This window comes from Neoarius graeffei, chromosome 7, assembly GCF_027579695.1.
Source record: "Neoarius graeffei isolate fNeoGra1 chromosome 7, fNeoGra1.pri, whole genome shotgun sequence".
NCBI lineage: Eukaryota > Metazoa > Chordata > Actinopteri > Siluriformes > Ariidae > Neoarius > Neoarius graeffei.
Genome location: NC_083575.1, coordinates 94,982,434 through 95,003,103, shown reverse-complemented (window position 1 = coordinate 95,003,103; position 20,670 = coordinate 94,982,434). Strand labels below are relative to the sequence as shown.

Genomic DNA, 20,670 nt, shown 5'->3' with positions numbered 1-20,670 from the left:
AGTGAATCATTTTGGTCAAGACCAAGATTTGCTCTTATCTTGTACAGGAAATTAATTCTGAGTTTGTGAATCATGTCAGGCATGACCATGTTTAGCTCTGATCTTGTACAGGTAATCAGTTATTGAGTCAGTGAATAATTTTGGTCATGTCTATGATTTGCTCTTATCTTGGACAGGGAATCAGTTTCTGTGTCAGTGAATCATTTTGGTCATGATTATGATTAGCACTGATCTCGTACAGGGAATCAGTTCTTGAGTCAGTGACTCATTTCGGTCATGTCTATGATTTGCTTTTATCTTGGACAGGGAATCAGTCTTTGAGTCAGTGAATAATTTTGGTTATGACTGTGATTTGTCTTGTACATGGAATCAGTTTTTGAGTCAGTGAATCATTTCAGTCATGACTGAGATGCGTTCCTGTCTTGTTAATTAAAGTGAATGAGTCGGTGTGTTCAGTGAGTCATGTTCAGGCTTATTAATTCAGAGCTGGACATTTCTAGTGTTTCAGCACATACAAAAAATATTTCTTCTCAATACGAACTTACAATCTTCTCATAAAGCAACAAAAATAGTAACAAATATGAGTAAATGACAGACTGTTGTCTGCTTTAGACGGCTGGACATCCGACTGGACATTTGGGCAAAGTGAACAAATCAGTGAATCTGAATCCATCATCTAACAAAACCGAATCAAATGACTTGAGTGACCAAAAAGAGTCAGTAAGACTCAAAGTGTTTCCTGTATTTTTAATACAAATTTATTTTTTTATGCTAGCTTTGAAATGAGTGTCAGTAACTCACTTGTGAGGTAAAAGTGAAACAAAAATAATACACTCTGTACATGTTTGACCTGATTTCTTTTAAATCTAATATCAGGTTAAAAAAAACCTATAAACGTCATACCAAGCAGAAGATTTGGAGATGGATGCTCATGTTGGAAAATAAAATACAGAGATATCTTAATATATGACCATGTTACTGTGATGTTATAGATGTGTTTCAGCAATCTTTCTGCTCAATAATCCTACTTTTTAAAAATATTTTAGAATGAATAAACGATTAAACAGCATTCCAGTCATCTTTGCACCGCTGCTGTGTTTAGTTCGGCTCTTTACTGAAACTCGCCATATTGGATTAGATGATTATCACACTGTGAATTCATCCATCAATAAATAATCTAAATAACACTCATGTTATACACACTCTGTGTGTGTGTATGTGTGTGTGTGTGTGTGTGTGTGTGTGTGTGTGTGTGTGTGTGTGTGTGAGAAAGAGAGAGAGAGAGAGAGAGAGAGAGAGAGATGATTCTAGCTCCAATATCAACTAACATCAAGCATTAAATCCAATTAGAGAGCCATGTTTCTGCGAGCTTCTAGCATTTTAATGAAAAGAAGGCGTGTGTGTGTGTGTGTGTGTGTGTGTGTGTGTGTGTGTGTGTGTGTGTGTGTGTGCACGTGTGTACAGTATTGAGAAAACGGTTGTCGCTGTCTCTGTGCAACACAAAAATGATCAATCTCCCCAATCAAAGTGAACACTTCACTGTCGCCATGCTGGAGTAATAATAAGGTGGAAATTGAATCGAGTTGTGCTCCGAATTTCAGTAAAACCGAAAGTCCAATTAAGAAATTAAATACTGGTTAATTAATTCAGAAGTGCAATGAATCAATTTACACACAAGTCAATTTTCATGACACCTGTAATAATTTATAAACAGCATTTCAGCTTAGTGAGAGCCTGAGAGTCTGGATTCCCTTACAAAAAAGAAGTTTATTCCAGTGTGCTTCTAGTATACTTCTTTTAAACTAAAAATAAGAGAGCATGCCTTCAGTTTACTTTTTATTTACTTATCAGAGATATACTTCATAAAGTTATACATAAGTATACTTGGGATATACTGAAAAGTATATAGAAAAGTCTAAGTATATTAAGCTTAGACTTAAACTTTTGATCAAGATATACTTAACAAAAGTGTAATAAAGTATTAAAATATTTGTGCCTTATGTTTAAGTGGACTTGCCCTGTAGTTGTGCTTCAGCATTGTTGACTCTTAAGTATGTCTGTGGTTCCATATAAGGTGTTTTATATATATATATATATATATATATATATATATATATATATATATATATATATATGAGTGATTCCATGCTTATGGGTACTGAAATGGGGACATGAACTTATTTTTAAAAATTCACCTAAAACCATTTCTTTTTTTTACCATCAGGTCACAAAACATGTAATCTTTAATGAATGATATGTTAAAAGATAACTTTAATTTTCTGAGATGTAATAAAAACATATTTATATGCCAAAGTCAGAACGTAACAGAAGTGTTGTGGACATATAGATTCTCAATTTTAACAATGTAGAATTACTTTTTGAAACATAGGAAGGTGATGTTTTAGCAAATATAATTAATAAACATGTGTAGTAGAATAAACATACACATTCTTTCAATAAGATTAACATGGTATATAGCTAGATTGTAATTAATTTGTAACAGACGCGAGATGGACAATCGTAACAGAAGTAATGTAACAGACATCATTTTGGAACTCATAGGCTTGACTTTGGCATATAAATATGTTTTTATTACATCTCAGAAAATTAAAGTTATCTTTTAACATATCATTCATTAAAGATTACATGTTTTGTGACCTGATGGTAAAAAAAGAAATGGTTTTAGGTGAATAAGTTCATGTCCCCATTTCAGTACCCATAAGCGTGGAATCACTCATATATATATCTCCTGAGTGGGATAATTAAATGTTTTTTTCTTTCTTTCTTTTTCTTTAAAGCTTGGATGTCAATTTCAGTTGTCACTGCCATGCTTTTATACTTTGGCATTTAATACAATGTTGCTGAAAATTTTGATTTTTAAAGAAAATGAATATGTTCTTAATCCTGAGTATCTGTTTTCATTTTGTGAATTCTTACCTTTATAACTTCATTGTAACTTAAGGTACAAAACACTTAAGTTGCCTACTGGTAGTGTGTATGAGGTGAGGGTTAGGGCTAGAAAACTTGTAGTAAACTTCAAAACTAAAAAGTGGACTAGATGTATATAACCAGTAACTAATAGTATATTTCCAATATGCTATAAAGTATACTTTTATAAATTAAAAAGTGGACTAGAAGTGTGTAACAAGTAAACCAATAGTATATTTCCAGTATACTTATACTTTAGTAAACTAAAAAGTGGGTTAGAAGTGTGTAACAAGTAAACTCATGGTATATTTCCAGTACACTATGAAGTATACTTTTATAAACTAAAGAGTGGACTACAAGTATAGAACTAGTAAACTATTAGTACATAAGTTTACTTGTGGTACACTTGTAGTACAAAATAAAAAAATACTAGTTGTATACTCAAAGTTTACTTCTCTTAGACTTAAAGTATACTTTTTATAAACTAAAAGTGGGCCAATTTAGTTCCAAGAAGTATTAGATTAGTTTACTTCCAAGTATACTGTAAGTACATTGATATCGGTATACTTGGTATACAAAAGTATACTTAACGAAATATACTTTACTTAAGTATACTTAATAAAATGAACCTGAAGTATACTTCTTTTTGATAAGGGTTACTGTCCCAGGAAGTCTTTTTTAAATTTTATATCATTACATTTGTTATATTTATTTAAAAATTACATTCACTGCAGAGTCACTCCTTAAATACTGTTCGAGTCATTAATTTCATTCAGTTAGGAGTCCTTCCTTTCGTTCAATACAGAATCATTCTTTTAGTTCACTTCGGAGTCATTCTTTTTGTTTACTTCAGACTGATTACTTTCTTTCAATTCAGAGTCATTCCATTAGTTCGGTGCCGTTTCATTCTTTCTGTTCAGCTCTGAGTGGTATTTTTCATTCAGTTCCGAGTCGTTCTTTTTATTTACTTCTGAAATGTTCTTTTCATTCACTACCGAGTCATTCTTTTTTTAGTTCAGAGTCATTCCTTTCAATTCAGAGTCATTCTTTCAGTTCAATACAGAGTCATTCTTCCCATTCAGTTCTGAGTCAATCTTTTCATTCAGTTCTGAATCATACTTTCGTTCAGTTCCAAGTCGTTCTTTTCGTTCAGTTCCGAGTCGTAGTTTTCGTTCAGTTCAGAGTCGTAGTTTTCGTTCAGTTCAGAGTCGTACTTTTCATTCAGTTCCGAGTCATACTTTTCGTTCGGTTCCAAGTCATTACTTTTGTTCAGTTCCGAGTCGTAGTTTTCGTTCAGTTCAGAGTCATACTTTTCATTCAATTCCGGGTCGTACTTTTCGTTCAGTACCAAGTCGCTCTTTTTGTTCAGTTCCGAGTTGTTGTTTTCATTCAGTTCCAAGTCATACTTTTCATTCAATTCCAAATCATTCTTGTCATTCAGTTCTGAGTCATTCTTTTCATTCAGTTCCGAGTCGTTCTTTTCATTCAGTTCCAAGTGGTACTTTTAATTCATTTCTGAGTTGTACTTTTCATTCAATTCTAAATCATTCTTTTCGTTCCTTTCCGAGTCGTACTTTTCATTCAATTCCAAGTCGTTGTTTTCATTCATTTCTGAGTTGTACTTTTCATTCAATTCTAAATCATTCTTTTCATTCAGGTCCGAGTCGTACTTTTCATTCAATTCCAAATCGTTCTTGTCGTTCAGTTCTGAGTCATTATTTTCATTCAGTTCAGAGTCGTACTTTTCATTCAGTTCCGAGTCGTTCTTTTCGTTCAGTTCCGAGTCGTACTTTTCATTCAATTCCAAGTCAGTCATTCTTTTCATTCAGTTCTGTGTCGTTCTTTTCATTCAGTTCTGAGTCGTTCTTTTCATTCAGTTCCAAGTCGTACTTTTCGTTCAGTTCCAAATCTTTTTTTGTTCAGTTCCGAGTCATACTTTTCATTCAGTTCCAAGTCGTTCTTTTTGTTCAGTTCTGAGTCTTTCTTTTCGTTCAGTTCCTTGTCGTACTTTTTGTTCAGTTCCGAGTTGTACTTTTTGTTCAGTTCCAAGTCGTTTTTTTCATTCAGTTCTGAGTTGTTCTTTTCATTCAGTTCCGAGTCATTCTTTTCGTTCAGTTCCGAGTCGTACTTTTCATTCAATTCCAAGTCAGTCATTCTTTTCATTCAGTTCTGAGTCGTTCTTTTCATTCAGTTCTGAGTCGTTCTTTTCGTTCAGTTCCAAGTCGTACTTTTCATTCAATTCCAAATCTTTTTTTTGTTCAGTTCCGAGTCATACTTTTCATTCAGTTCCAAGTCGTTCTTTTCATTCAGTTCCAAGTCGTTCTTTTCATTCAGATCTGAGTATTTCTTTTCGTTCAGTTCCTAGTTGTTCTTTTCGTTCAGTTCCTTGTCATACTTTTCGTTCAGTTCTGAGTTGTACTTTTCGTTCAGTTCCGAGTTGTACCTTCCGTTTAGTTCCAAGCCGTTTTTTTCATTCAGTTCTGAGTTGTTCTTTTCATTCAGTTCCTAGTTGTTCTTTTCGTTCAGTTCTGAGTCGTACTTTTCATTCAGTTCCGAGTCGTACATTTCATTCAATTCCAAGTTGTACATTTCATTCAATTCCAAGTCATTCTGTTCGTTCAGTTCCGAGTCATTCTTTTTGTTCAGTTCTGAGTTGTACGTACTTTTCGTTCAGTTCCGAGTTGTACTTTTTGTTCAGTTCTGAGTTGTACTTTTCGTTCAGTTCCGAGTCATTCTTTTCGTTCAGTTCCGAGTTGTACTTTTCGTTCAGTTCTGAGTCGTACTTTTCGTTCAGTTCTGTGTCGTACTTTTCGTTCAGTTTCAAGTCATACTTTTCATTCAGTTACGAGTCATATTTTTCGTTCAGTTACGAGTCGTACTTTTCATTCAATTCTGAATCGTACTTTTCGTTCAGTACCAAGTCGTTCTTTTTGTTCAGTACCAAGTCGTTCTTTTCGTTCAGTTCTGAGTCATTCTTTTCATTCAGTTCTGAGTTGTTCTTTTCATTCAGTTCCGAGTCGTACTTTTCATTCAGTTCCAAGTCGTTCTTTTCGTTCAGTTCCGAGTCGTACTTTTCATTCAATTCCAAGTCAGTCATTCTTTTCATTCAGTTCTGAGTCGTTCTTTTCATTCAGTTCTGAGTCGTTCTTTTCGTTCAGTTCCAAGTCGTACTTTTCATTCAGTTCCAAATCTTTTTTTTGTTCAGTTCCAAGTCATACTTTTCATTCAGTTCCGAGTTGTACTTTTCGTTCAGTTCCGAGTCGTACTTTTCGTTCAGTTCTGTCGTACTTTTCGTTCAGTTACGAGTCATACTTTTCATTCAATTCTGAATCATTCTTTTCATTCAGGTCCGAGTCGTTCTTTTCATTCAGTTCTGAGTCGTTCTTTTCGTTCAGTTCCAAGTCGTACTTTTCATTCAGTTCCAAATCTTTTTTTTGTTCAGTTCCAAGTCATACTTTTCATTCAGTTCCGAGTTGTACTTTTCGTTCAGTTCCGAGTCATACTTTTCGTTCGGTTCCAAGTCATTACTTTTGTTCAGTTCCGAGTCGTAGTTTTCGTTCAGTTCAGAGTCATACTTTTCATTCAATTCCGGGTCGTACTTTTCGTTCAGTACCAAGTCGCTCTTTTTGTTCAGTTCCGAGTTGTTGTTTTCATTCAGTTCCAAGTCATACTTTTCATTCAATTCCAAATCATTCTTGTCATTCAGTTCTGAGTCATTCTTTTCATTCAGTTCCGAGTCGTTCTTTTCATTCAGTTCCAAGTGGTACTTTTAATTCATTTCTGAGTTGTACTTTTCATTCAATTCTAAATCATTCTTTTCGTTCCTTTCCGAGTCGTACTTTTCATTCAATTCCAAGTCGTTGTTTTCATTCATTTCTGAGTTGTACTTTTCATTCAATTCTAAATCATTCTTTTCATTCAGGTCCGAGTCGTACTTTTCATTCAATTCCAAATCGTTCTTGTCGTTCAGTTCTGAGTCATTATTTTCATTCAGTTCAGAGTCGTACTTTTCATTCAGTTCCGAGTCGTTCTTTTCGTTCAGTTCCGAGTCGTACTTTTCATTCAATTCCAAGTCAGTCATTCTTTTCATTCAGTTCTGTGTCGTTCTTTTCATTCAGTTCTGAGTCGTACTTTTCGTTCAGTTCCAAATCTTTTTTTGTTCAGTTCCGAGTCATACTTTTCATTCAGTTCCAAGTCGTTCTTTTTGTTCAGTTCTGAGTCTTTCTTTTCGTTCAGTTCCTTGTCGTACTTTTTGTTCAGTTCCGAGTTGTACTTTTTGTTCAGTTCCAAGTCGTTTTTTTCATTCAGTTCTGAGTTGTTCTTTTCATTCAGTTCCGAGTCATTCTTTTCGTTCAGTTCCGAGTCGTACTTTTCATTCAATTCCAAGTCAGTCATTCTTTTCATTCAGTTCTGAGTCGTTCTTTTCATTCAGTTCTGAGTCGTTCTTTTCGTTCAGTTCCAAGTCGTACTTTTCATTCAATTCCAAATCTTTTTTTTGTTCAGTTCCGAGTCATACTTTTCATTCAGTTCCAAGTCGTTCTTTTCATTCAGTTCCAAGTCGTTCTTTTCATTCAGATCTGAGTATTTCTTTTCGTTCAGTTCCTAGTTGTTCTTTTCGTTCAGTTCCTTGTCATACTTTTCGTTCAGTTCTGAGTTGTACTTTTCGTTCAGTTCCGAGTTGTACCTTCCGTTTAGTTCCAAGCCGTTTTTTTCATTCAGTTCTGAGTTGTTCTTTTCATTCAGTTCCTAGTTGTTCTTTTCGTTCAGTTCTGAGTCGTACTTTTCATTCAGTTCCGAGTCGTACATTTCATTCAATTCCAAGTTGTACATTTCATTCAATTCCAAGTCATTCTGTTCGTTCAGTTCCGAGTCATTCTTTTTGTTCAGTTCTGAGTTGTACGTACTTTTCGTTCAGTTCCGAGTTGTACTTTTTGTTCAGTTCTGAGTTGTACTTTTCGTTCAGTTCCGAGTCATTCTTTTCGTTCAGTTCCGAGTTGTACTTTTCGTTCAGTTCTGAGTCGTACTTTTCGTTCAGTTCTGTGTCGTACTTTTCGTTCAGTTTCAAGTCATACTTTTCATTCAGTTACGAGTCATACTTTTCGTTCAGTTACGAGTCGTACTTTTCATTCAATTCTGAATCGTACTTTTCGTTCAGTACCAAGTCGTTCTTTTTGTTCAGTACCAAGTCGTTCTTTTCGTTCAGTTCTGAGTCATTCTTTTCATTCAGTTCTGAGTTGTTCTTTTCATTCAGTTCCGAGTCGTACTTTTCATTCAGTTCCAAGTCGTTCTTTTCGTTCAGTTCCGAGTCGTACTTTTCATTCAATTCCAAGTCAGTCATTCTTTTCATTCAGTTCTGAGACGTTCTTTTCATTCAGTTCTGAGTCGTTCTTTTCGTTCAGTTCCAAGTCGTACTTTTCATTCAGTTCCAAATCTTTTTTTTGTTCAGTTCCAAGTCATACTTTTCATTCACTTCCGAGTTGTACTTTTCGTTCAGTTCCGAGTCGTACTTTTCGTTCAGTTCTGTCGTACTTTTCGTTCAGTTACGAGTCATACTTTTCATTCAATTCTGAATCATTCTTTTCATTCAGGTCCGAGTCGTTCTTTTCATTCAGTTCTGAGTCGTTCTTTTCGTTCAGTTCCAAGTCGTACTTTTCATTCAGTTCCAAATCTTTTTTTTGTTCAGTTCCAAGTCATACTTTTCATTCAGTTCCGAGTTGTACTTTTCGTTCAGTTCCGAGTCATACTTTTCGTTCGGTTCCAAGTCATTACTTTTGTTCAGTTCCGAGTCGTAGTTTTCGTTCAGTTCAGAGTCATACTTTTCATTCAATTCCGGGTCGTACTTTTCGTTCAGTACCAAGTCGCTCTTTTTGTTCAGTTCCGAGTTGTTGTTTTCATTCAGTTCCAAGTCATACTTTTCATTCAATTCCAAATCATTCTTGTCATTCAGTTCTGAGTCATTCTTTTCATTCAGTTCCGAGTCGTTCTTTTCATTCAGTTCCAAGTGGTACTTTTAATTCATTTCTGAGTTGTACTTTTCATTCAATTCTAAATCATTCTTTTCGTTCCTTTCCGAGTCGTACTTTTCATTCAATTCCAAGTCGTTGTTTTCATTCATTTCTGAGTTGTACTTTTCATTCAATTCTAAATCATTCTTTTCATTCAGGTCCGAGTCGTACTTTTCATTCAATTCCAAATCGTTCTTGTCGTTCAGTTCTGAGTCATTATTTTCATTCAGTTCAGAGTCGTACTTTTCATTCAGTTCCGAGTCGTTCTTTTCGTTCAGTTCCGAGTCGTACTTTTCATTCAATTCCAAGTCAGTCATTCTTTTCATTCAGTTCTGTGTCGTTCTTTTCATTCAGTTCTGAGTCGTTCTTTTCATTCAGTTCCAAGTCGTACTTTTCGTTCAGTTCCAAATCTTTTTTTGTTCAGTTCCGAGTCATACTTTTCATTCAGTTCCAAGTCGTTCTTTTTGTTCAGTTCTGAGTCTTTCTTTTCGTTCAGTTCCTTGTCGTACTTTTTGTTCAGTTCCGAGTTGTACTTTTTGTTCAGTTCCAAGTCGTTTTTTTCATTCAGTTCTGAGTTGTTCTTTTCATTCAGTTCCGAGTCATTCTTTTCGTTCAGTTCCGAGTCGTACTTTTCATTCAATTCCAAGTCAGTCATTCTTTTCATTCAGTTCTGAGTCGTTCTTTTCATTCAGTTCTGAGTCGTTCTTTTCGTTCAGTTCCAAGTCGTACTTTTCATTCAATTCCAAATCTTTTTTTTGTTCAGTTCCGAGTCATACTTTTCATTCAGTTCCAAGTCGTTCTTTTCATTCAGTTCCAAGTCGTTCTTTTCATTCAGATCTGAGTATTTCTTTTCGTTCAGTTCCTAGTTGTTCTTTTCGTTCAGTTCCTTGTCATACTTTTCGTTCAGTTCTGAGTTGTACTTTTCGTTCAGTTCCGAGTTGTACCTTCCGTTTAGTTCCAAGCCGTTTTTTTCATTCAGTTCTGAGTTGTTCTTTTCATTCAGTTCCTAGTTGTTCTTTTCGTTCAGTTCTGAGTCGTACTTTTCATTCAGTTCCGAGTCGTACATTTCATTCAATTCCAAGTTGTACATTTCATTCAATTCCAAGTCATTCTGTTCGTTCAGTTCCGAGTCATTCTTTTTGTTCAGTTCTGAGTTGTACGTACTTTTCGTTCAGTTCCGAGTTGTACTTTTTGTTCAGTTCTGAGTTGTACTTTTCGTTCAGTTCCGAGTCATTCTTTTCGTTCAGTTCCGAGTTGTACTTTTCGTTCAGTTCTGAGTCGTACTTTTCGTTCAGTTCTGTGTCGTACTTTTCGTTCAGTTTCAAGTCATACTTTTCATTCAGTTACGAGTCATACTTTTCGTTCAGTTACGAGTCGTACTTTTCATTCAATTCTGAATCGTACTTTTCGTTCAGTACCAAGTCGTTCTTTTTGTTCAGTACCAAGTCGTTCTTTTCGTTCAGTTCTGAGTCATTCTTTTCATTCAGTTCTGAGTTGTTCTTTTCATTCAGTTCCAAGTCGTTCTTTTCGTTCAGTTCCGAGTCGTACTTTTCATTCAATTCCAAGTCAGTCATTCTTTTCATTCAGTTCTGAGTCGTTCTTTTCATTCAGTTCTGAGTCGTTCTTTTCGTTCAGTTCCAAGTCGTACTTTTCATTCAGTTCCAAATCTTTTTTTTTGTTCAGTTCCAAGTCATACTTTTCATTCAGTTCCAAGTCGTTCTTTTCATTCAGTTCCAAGTCGTTCTTTTCATTCAGATCTGAGTATTTCTTTTCGTTCAGTTCCTAGTTGTTCTTTTCGTTCAGTTCTGAGTTGTACTTTTCGTTCAGTACTGAGTTGTACCTTCCGTTTAGTTCCAAGCCGTTTTTTTCATTCAGTTCTGAGTTGTTCTTTTCATTCAGTTCCTAGTTGTTCTTTTCGTTCAGTTCTGAGTCGTACTTTTCATTCAGTTACGAGTCGTACATTTCATTCAATTCCAAGTCGTACATTTCATTCAATTCCAAGTCATTCTGTTCGTTCAGTTCCGAGTCATTCTTTTTGTTCAGTTCTGAGTTGTACGTACTTTTTGTTCAGTTCCGAGTCATACTTTTCATTCAGTTCCGAGTCATTCTTTTCGTTCAGTTCCGAGTTGTACTTTTCGTTCAGTTCCGAGTCGTACTTTTCGTTCAGTTCTGTCGTACTTTTCGTTCAGTTACGAGTCATACTTTTCATTCAATTCTGAATCGTACTTTTCGTTCAGTACCAAGTCGTTCTTTTTGTTCAGTACCTAGTCGTTCTTTTCGTTCAGTTCCGAGTAATTCTTTTCGTTCAGTTCCGAGTTGTACTTTTCGTTCAGTTCTGTCGTACTTTTCGTTCAGTTCTGTGTCGTACTTTTCGTTCAGTTTCGAGTCGTACTTTTCATTCAGTTACGAGTCATACTTTTCGTTCAGTTACGCGTCATACTTTTCATTCAATTCCGAATCGTACTTTTCGTTCAGTACCAAGTCGTACTTTTCATTCAATTCCGAATCTTACTTTTCGTTCAATACCAAGTCGTTCTTTTTGTTCAGTTCCGAGTCATTCTTTTCATTCTGTTCCGAGTTGTACTTTTCGTTCAGTTCTGAGTCATACTTTCGTTCAGTTCCGAGTCATTCTGTTCATTCAGTTCCGAGTCGTTCTTTTCGTTCGGTTCCGAGTCGTTCTTTTCGTTCGGTTCCGAGTCGTGCTTTTCGTTCGGTTCCGAGTCGTTCTTTTCCTTCGGTTCCGAGTCGTTCTTTTCCTTCGGTTCCGAGTCGTTCTTTTCGTTCGGTTCCGAGTCGTACTTTTCGTTCGGTTCCGAGTCGTGCTTTTGGTTCGGTTCCGAGTCGTTCTTTTCGTTCGGTTCCGAGTCGTTCTTTTCGTTCGGTTCCGAGTCGTACTTTTCGTTCGGTTCCGAGTCGTTCTTTTCGTTCGGTTCCGAGTCGTTCTTTTCGTTCGGTTCCGAGTCGTACTTTTCGTTCGGTTCCGAGTCGTTCTTTTCGTTCGGTTCCGAGTCATTCTTTTCGTTCGGTTCCGAGTCGTTCTTTTCTTTCGGTTCCGAGTCGTTCTTTTCTTTCGGTTCCGAGTCGTACTTTTCGTTCGGTTCCGAGTCGTTCTTTTCGTTCGGTTCCGAGTCGTTCTTTTCGTTCGGGTCCGAGTCGTACTTTTCATTTGGTTCCGAGTCATTCTTTTCCTTCGGTTCCGAGTCGTTCTTTCCGTTCGGTTCCGAGTCGTACTTTTCGTTCGGTTCCGAGTCGTTCTTTTCGTTCGGTTCCGAGTCGTACTTTTCGTTCGGTTCCGAGTCGTACTTTTCGTTCAGTTCCGAGTCATTCTTTTCCTTCAGTTCTGAGTCGTTCTTTTCATTCAGTTCTGAGTCGTTCTTTTCATTCAGTTCCAAGTTCTTCTTTTCATTCAATCCCAAGTCATTCTTTTCATTCACTACTGAGTCACTCTTTGTTTAGTTCAGAGTCATTCCTTTCTTTCAATTCAGAGTCATTCTTCCCATTCAGTTCTGAGTCTTTTTTTACATTCAGACCTGAGTCATTCTTTTTGTTTAATCTGGAGTCATTTCTTCCATTCAGTTGAGCTATTCTTTGTTCAGTTTGTTTCACCACTCAGTCTAATTAAGAAATTAAATACTGGTTAATTAATTCTGAAGTGCGATAAATCAATTTACAGATGAGCAAAATTTCATGGCACCTGTAATAACTGATAAACCGCAGTTCAGATCAGTGAGTCTTTCAGTATTTCTAATCCCCCTACATCATTTTCTTCAATTTTATAGCAGTAGAATTGTAATATTTATTTTAAAATCCTGAATACTGATGAAAATTCAGGACTCACATCATCATGTGATATGATTTTATAACATAACATGACTGGTCAGATTTCCCAGAATTTTCCAAACACACCAATGCACTTAATAAGGAAATACGCTAGCTTTTAGCATCTAATCATAAATATAATCTGATTTAAAAAAACAAATAAAAAAAAACCCTGTTATTTTAATACAAATTCTATTGACTGATTTTTGTCAGGAAGGAAAACAGGAGCTCTTTAATATGAATTAGATTTTTTTTTGTATTATTTTGACTAAATACATACAAGTTATTACTGGTTTAATAAAGCTAACTATGTAACAATGCTAATGTGGACTGAAAATTATCAGCTAGCATCACGTTTTTAGTCACAGGGTGATTCACCAGCTGTTAAAAAATGATATTTTAACATATTGGTTGAGGTATGATGGTTTTTATACTTTTTAAAGTAACAGTGTAATCATGATGTTCAGATGGTTAATCATGACGTAAATCATAAGCTAGCAGCAGCATCATTAGTTTCTGTTCGCTGTGGCCATATCAAACCCTTTCTATTCAAAATGAGTTGAACATTTCTGGAATAATAATTATTTACTTTTAGTAAAGAAACTAAATATTTAGAACATATATTTAATTTGCAGAGTTATTACTAATTCAGCTGAGTCACGCTCATCATGCTAACATGGCTAATAATGAATGAAAACAAGTACGTTTCTAGACTGTGCTTGCATTTGTGGATAAGAATTAAGGCTAAAACATATTCCTTGTCATTCTCATGTTCATTCGTTTCAGTAAATTGTGTCATTATTTGTTGTAATATTTTATTTTATATGTATATATCGCACTGCTAGCTTAAGTTAGCCATCATGGGTTAACGTGAGCTGTAATCTATAAGTAAGGAGTGTCATATTGGGAATTTTTACTAAAAAAAAAAAATCCAAACTGCGACCCAGCACGAGGTCCTGGATGGGGCAGATTTTGGGGTATTTTTTACTCTGTTTGGTCTCAGTTTATCAGCGGTCACGTACCCGTCTCCATAGCTGCCCTCGTGGCTCACGGGATTCAACGCATCCATCTCTATCAGGCTCTCATGACCGTTTTGGAGAACTGCTTGCTTTGTTAATTTTCTACATGAGGGAGATGGAGATACGAGAGACAAACAATTAGGAGAAGATGTGAGATAATCACGCTCGCTCTCATTACGAGCCACTGAGACTCGGGAGGGAGAGATTTCAGAAAGCACTCAGGCAGGCAGGGAGAGGGGAGGAACACACACACACACACACACACACACACACACACACACACACACACACACACACACACAGGTGTATGAGATCACACACTCCTACACTTCCTTAGTAACCAAAAGACAGGAAAAATGTTGTCTAATGTAAAACAGGAAATCGCTATATTTGGTTTCTATTAAAAAATAATAAATTAAAAACACAAACGCCTTTTTTTTGTGTGTGTGTACGTGGATGTGGCAGAATATACTGAAGAGTTCCACTATTTTTCTCATCACTAATACACACAGTATCCTGTACTCTCTTAAAAATTATGTCATTTTTCTTCCTTTTTTAAATTTAATATAAATGACGTTTTGACAGCATTTTGTGTCCTGTTGTGTTTTACTGTATTTGCACCACAGTGCTGCTGGATTCTGATGAAGGTGTTGATTAATTCTCTTGAGTATAAATACAGAGATGAATACAGAAAATCGTGCGCTCTGATTGGTCAAGAAATTCGGACTATTTCTCGATAATCCCCTCGAGCGACTCAGCAAAATGGCGGCCGATCGCTTCGTCACCGTAAGTGAGGAAGAATTACAGATGATGAAAGAAAACGCTGTTCCTAAAAGCACTAAAGATGCTCCGAAGTTTGGTCTTCAAATATTCAAAGGGAAGGTGGGGTTGGGCTTTATTTTATCAATTTCAAAACAAAGTATTTTATACGACTCGGCGTAGATCAGCGACACAAGTCTGCGCTGAAAAGTTATTGCATTTACATACTGCATTTGAAGTTTGAAATAAATGATTTTTTAATACAATATTTTTCAAATAATCACCTGTGTATTCAGACTAAAACAATTCTCCGCCTCAGGCTCGGCAAATGTTCTCGACTTCGTCTCAGTTATTATTCACTGATATTCACTTCACCTTCAGCGAATAACTGTTAATTATTCTATCCGCATTCACTGGATATGAGCAATCGCATGCTCTGATTGGCTACTCTACTACTAGGATATCAGCTCATATACTGTGAGTAGAGAAAAACAAAATGGCAGCGCGTGCTACTGAACCAACCGAGGATGAAATAAAAACTCCACTCGAAAACAAAACCACAAAAAATACAAAGCAACAAAATATGGAATAAAAGTATTTCATGGTAAGAACGTATCTTTTTTATTTTTCAAGAATTATTATCATCGCATTTTTCACAAATTGCTCCTGTCATTTCGCTGGTTTGTTTACATTCTTCATCTTTAAGCATTAAAACTTGTTGAATTTTTTTAGACTGGTTCAAAACCTCAAAGAAGTTTGAAAATTACAGAACTGAAATGTTCAAGGAAGAAATAAATAAATGTCTAAAGCTATTCTACGGTATACCTCGGCACGACAGCAAGACGGCACTTTCTACAAAAAAGCAACACTAAAATCAATTCATGCCGCCACCGATAAGTTTTTAATGAGTAAATGTACAACTCAATTTCGTGGAATAATTGTTAAATATCATTCAAATGATTTTTTAATGCAGTTTTGATTGGCTAAACGAACTGAAAATAACTTCCTGCAAATAATGGTCTGCTCATGCGCAGTTACTTCGCACTTTTGTCAACGTGGATCAATTTCTTTGTTATCATTTGACTCGTCACACGAAATTTTAAATCATCTTATCTCATCTCATCTCATTATCTCTAGCCGCTTTATCCTATTCTACAGGGTCGCAGGCGAGCTGGATCCTATCCCAGCTGACTCTGGGTGAGAGGCGGGGTTCACCCTGGACAAGTCGCCAGGTCATCACAGGGCTGACACATAGACACAGACAACCTTTCACACTCACATTCACACCTACGCTCAATTTAGAGTCACCAGTTAACCTAACCTGCATGTCTTTGGACTGTGGGGGAAACCGGAGCACCCGGAGGAAACCCACGCGGACACGGGGAGAACATGCAAACTCCGCACAGAAAGGCCCTCGCCAGCCCCGGGGCTCGAACCCAGACCTTCTTGCTGTGAGGCGACAGCGCTAACCACTACACCACCGTGCCGCCCCAATTTTAAATCAGTATTTTTTTAAAAATTTGAATAATAAAACAATTATTGAACTTGGTTTTCACGATATTTTGTGAATATTACTTGCGCGCCACAAACAAATCATGATATTTTGTTCAACTTTGTCCAGTAATTGCTTAATAACACCAGCACAGGTTTACAATAATGCGCTCATTCTGATACGTTATGGTTTCTATAGCAACAGCTCATTCACCAGGACTCATACGACAAATCGCTGATATCGTGACGTTTTCTTAAAGTAAAGAGAAATGTGCTGATGTAACATTTCTGGAAGGAGTCTCCAGTGTCAGTGCTGTGTATCAGTCAGAGGTGAAGCTGGAACTTTAAGTTTTCTGACGGCTTCAGGAGAAGATGTCTTTGCAGTTTCTTCATAACAAAAGACGACAAGCTGCGTTTTATTTTCGGAAGTGGGCGAGTCCGATGCTAAATCTCCAGCAGCTTATTTGTCTTTATTTATCAATACATTTATGATAAAATGACAAATCCAGTGTCTCATATTTGGTCTGTTTTGCTTATTTTCTGTCACTCCTTACCGATGTTAACTTTAAGACAATAATAAAGGATCCAAACCTGAAACTAACAAATATGAAAGAATAGCGACCTCCAGTTGAGCATGTTGAACCCAGCCGTACTCATCAGATGTATATTAGTATTCAGATCACATCCCTCCTCCCAAAAACACCCTGAACCCTAACAGAGAAATCAAACTCTAATTGATCCTTCGATAATTACGCTGTGCTTTTAAGGGCCTATTTTACATGAGCTCACAGAAACGACGATGATTAACGAGAATTAAATTCCACTCACTCGCTCTCTGATGCCTTTTATAGACTCGCTGTACCTGCACACTTCAGAAGGCTCGTTCGGGCCCTGAAAGCATCTGATTCTATCGCAGGGTTTAATAAGAGCGCGTGAAAACGTTCTCGACGGCAAAAATCAAACACCATTGTTCAAGTTATAAAGGGAGACATTCGGCGTAAAGACTTTTAACACCTCGAAGGATCTGAGATGAACCTGAACGAGTGGAGATAAAACATTCAGGTGTGCTCTGTGGGTGTGTGTGTGGGGGGGGGGGGGGGGGGGGGGGGTGTAGCCTTTTGTGGTAAAAACAAGAGTCACCATCTTATGAAAGCTGAAGCCAGAGCATGTGTGGTACACACAGCCAATCAGTCAGTGGCTCCGCCTCTTGCCCAGCCCATATTAGTGATGGATGATACTTGTTCATGTTGGGAGTATTTGCTCAAAAACTCAGCCTCAGGATCAAGCTACATGTCTTTGATACGACTCTCTACAAAAGCGAAACCTGGAAAATGACCAACTTGGCAGCCACCATCAAGAAGAACAACGTGCTCCAGCAACGATGTCTTCAACAGATATTGACGATCCAACGCGACAACCACATTCACAATCACGAGGTGCTACGGAGAAGCAACATGGAGCCTTCAGTCTACAGTCAGCTAAGATAGACAACGCCACCTGGGTGGCCACGTGTTCTAGATGGAGGAACACTGAATCCCAAAAGTGGCCATGAGATGGACACCACCGGGAGCAAGGACGCCCTTGCCACACATGGACATGCACCTTCATCGAAGATCTGAAGACTCTGGACGTTGCATGGGACGAAGCTGAAGATGTCGCGAGTGACTGGAAACGATGGCAGGATCTTATGACCTCATATGTTAACATAGGAATGGGCGGGGCTAAAAATGCTACAGTAGACAACCGCTAGATGGCATTAGAGACATTTTAGAGATGTGATGAACGTTTTAACTGATATTTAATAAAGTGTGACTGCAGCTCGATGAAAATATAATCACTGAGAAAAATAACCAGACAGAAATATACCTACTACTACTACTACTACTACTAATAATAATAATAATAATAATAATAATAATAATTTATCTTTCCTTCTTTTCTTGACCGATGAAGCTGAGCTACTGTCACCACCAGGATGTTGATTATTTTCCAATGACAGCACAACCCCAAGTGTTTTATTCCTCTTACACCACAGCAACTTGTCAAAAACACATCATACTTTTTATCCATTTACAGTTACATTTAATGACATGGACCATCAGTTAAAGGAACAGTCCACCGTACTTCCATAATGAAATATGCTCTTATCTGAATTGAGACGAGCTGCTCCGTACCTCTCCAAGCTTTGCGCGACCTCCCAGTCAGTCAGACGCAGTCCGACGTGCTGTCACTCCTGTTAGCAATGTAGCTAGGCTCAGTATGGCCAATGGTATTTTTTGGGGCTGTAGTTAGATGCGACCAAACTCTTCCGCGTTTTTCCTGTTTACATAGGTTTATATGACCAGTGATATCTGAGCTCCGTATCAGTGCGCTGCCGAAGCACGCAGAAGGTGTTAGTACGCCTGTCATTATAGTGCGGACTTTCCATAGCATAGAAAATCGCTACGTTTCAATTTGTGTAACTGAACTTGTTTCATATCACTGGTCATATAAACCTATGTAAACAGGAAAAACGCGGAAGAGTTTGGTCGCATCTAACTACAGCCCCAAAAAATACCGTTGGCCATGCTGAGCCTAGCTACATCGCTAACAGGAGTGACAGCGCGTCTGACTGCGTCTGACTGACTGGGAGGTCGCGCAAAGCTCGGATAGGTACGGAGCAGCTCGTCTCAATTCAGATAAGAGCATATTTCATTATGGAAGTACGGTGGACTGTTCCTTTAAACGTTAGTTCCTGTTCTCACTCACGTTATAGCAGCTATACAGCTGTCCCCTCACCAGCCTGTTCTTTCTTTCTTTCTTTCTTTCTTTCTTTCTTTCTTTCTTTCTTTCTTCACTATTGATGAAGTATTACAGCTCTCTCTCTCTCTCTCTCTCTCTCTCTCTCTCTCTCTCTCTCTCTCCTGTTTGTCATTCTCCATGAGGAAATGTAAATCTAGTTAAACTGTGTAACTTTTCTCTCACACTGACGCGTGACCGTAAAAACTCTGAGATTTTGATTGATAGATTTCAGATTTCAGAGAGACGAGAGTGAGAGAAGAACAACAGAAGAGAGGAGGAAGGAGGGATATGAATGAGTATCAGTGTGTGTGTGTGTGTGTGTGTGCGCGCGCAGGTGAATGTAAATAGAGTGTGTTGTTATTCTCAGAGCTCTGTTCTCTCGTCCTGCTGCATGGTGATGAGTTCATGTGCTCTGAAAACTTTCTTTAAAGCACCGCTGAGGGGCAGAGGAGAAAAAAAAAAAACCTCAGATTAAAACTCTCTGAGCACTTCCTGTTCCTACACACACACACACACACACACACACACCTATAAACTAAACACACTGCTTCTCAGCCTTAGTCTGGTACCTTCTGGTATCTAATTTCCTTATATGGTCATTGTTTCCTGTTCTTGTTCATGCTCATCTCGTTTACATTCTCATGTGTGGCTTGTTATTATTGTCTCATTTATTTAGTTCAACCACAGATTTATATCAATTAAAAAACCCGGTCAGATTAGCCATTGTTACTCAGTATTACGATACGTCAGTGCAGCCACCATATTGGTCAGGTTAAAATGTGATTTCGCAAAAATGGAAGTCTTTATAAAAAAAATTAGAAATATAATTATATTCATTTCCCCCAAAACTGTATGTGTTTGGCAAATGATGTGAAGATAAATATAAATACATGTTCCTGCAAACATCTAACACTTATATTTAACTCAACACTTGTAGATAACTCAACACCTGTAGATAACTCAACACTTGTAGATAACTCAACGCTTGTATATAGCTAAACGCTTGTATATAGCTAAACGCTTGTATATAGCTAAACGCTTGTATATAGCTAAACGCTTGTGCTTAACTAAACACTTGTTCATAGCTAACACTTGTACATAGATAAACACTTGTTCACAGCTAGCACTTATACATAGGTAAACACTTGTGCTTATAACTAAACATTTGTTTATAGCCAAACACATGTACATAGCTAAACATTTGTTCGTTGATAACCACTTGTATGTATTTAAACACAATTAATTGTGGAACAGAAATGATGACATATCAATATAAGACCTGATTGAGCTTAACCTATTTAAATTTACTCCTATATTTAACCACGCAACAAAAAGCTACAATAATAATAGTCTAAAATAATAATAAATGAGAGAACACATCACAGCATCATTATATTTTAGTACTTCAATCACTATTCAATCACTATTTAGGTGTCAATCACTGTCATCAGGATAACAATAGTGTAATCTTGTGTTCAGCTAACTGTCTATCTGAGCTAACGCCGCTTAGCTAAAACAATTACACAATGCGATTTAAAACACTGTTTTATGGTAAACACTGAGACAAACACGGAGAAGAAGAAATGCTGGTGGTGATGTCAGGTGATCACATGACATTTTATTCACCCTTATTTCAGCAGCAGACTGAACTGATAAATAAAATGGCCGACAGACACCGGGATAATGCTGAGCCTCGATCCTGCATTTCATTAGCCTTCTTTATCAATCAGATTCATACGGCAATGATTTTAATTACGTCCTCATCTGATAACGAGTGCAGACCTAAATGAGTTTCTGTTAATCAGACACAATCAGAATCACGTCCTCACTTCCTGTTCAGCTCAAACACCACTTCAAGGTGCAATAGT

General features: G+C 37.1%; 1 protein-coding gene across 1 annotated transcript in view; it reads right to left on the bottom strand.

Moving 5' to 3' along the window:
• tenm3 (teneurin transmembrane protein 3) overlaps positions 1-20,670 on the bottom strand; it is an 813,838-nt gene that overhangs the window by 356,461 nt on the left and 436,707 nt on the right. The window contains exon 6 of the mRNA XM_060925037.1: positions 13,775-13,873. Coding sequence (XP_060781020.1) covers positions 13,775-13,873 — 99 coding nt within the window. The remainder of the gene's footprint in view (positions 1-13,774; positions 13,874-20,670) is intronic.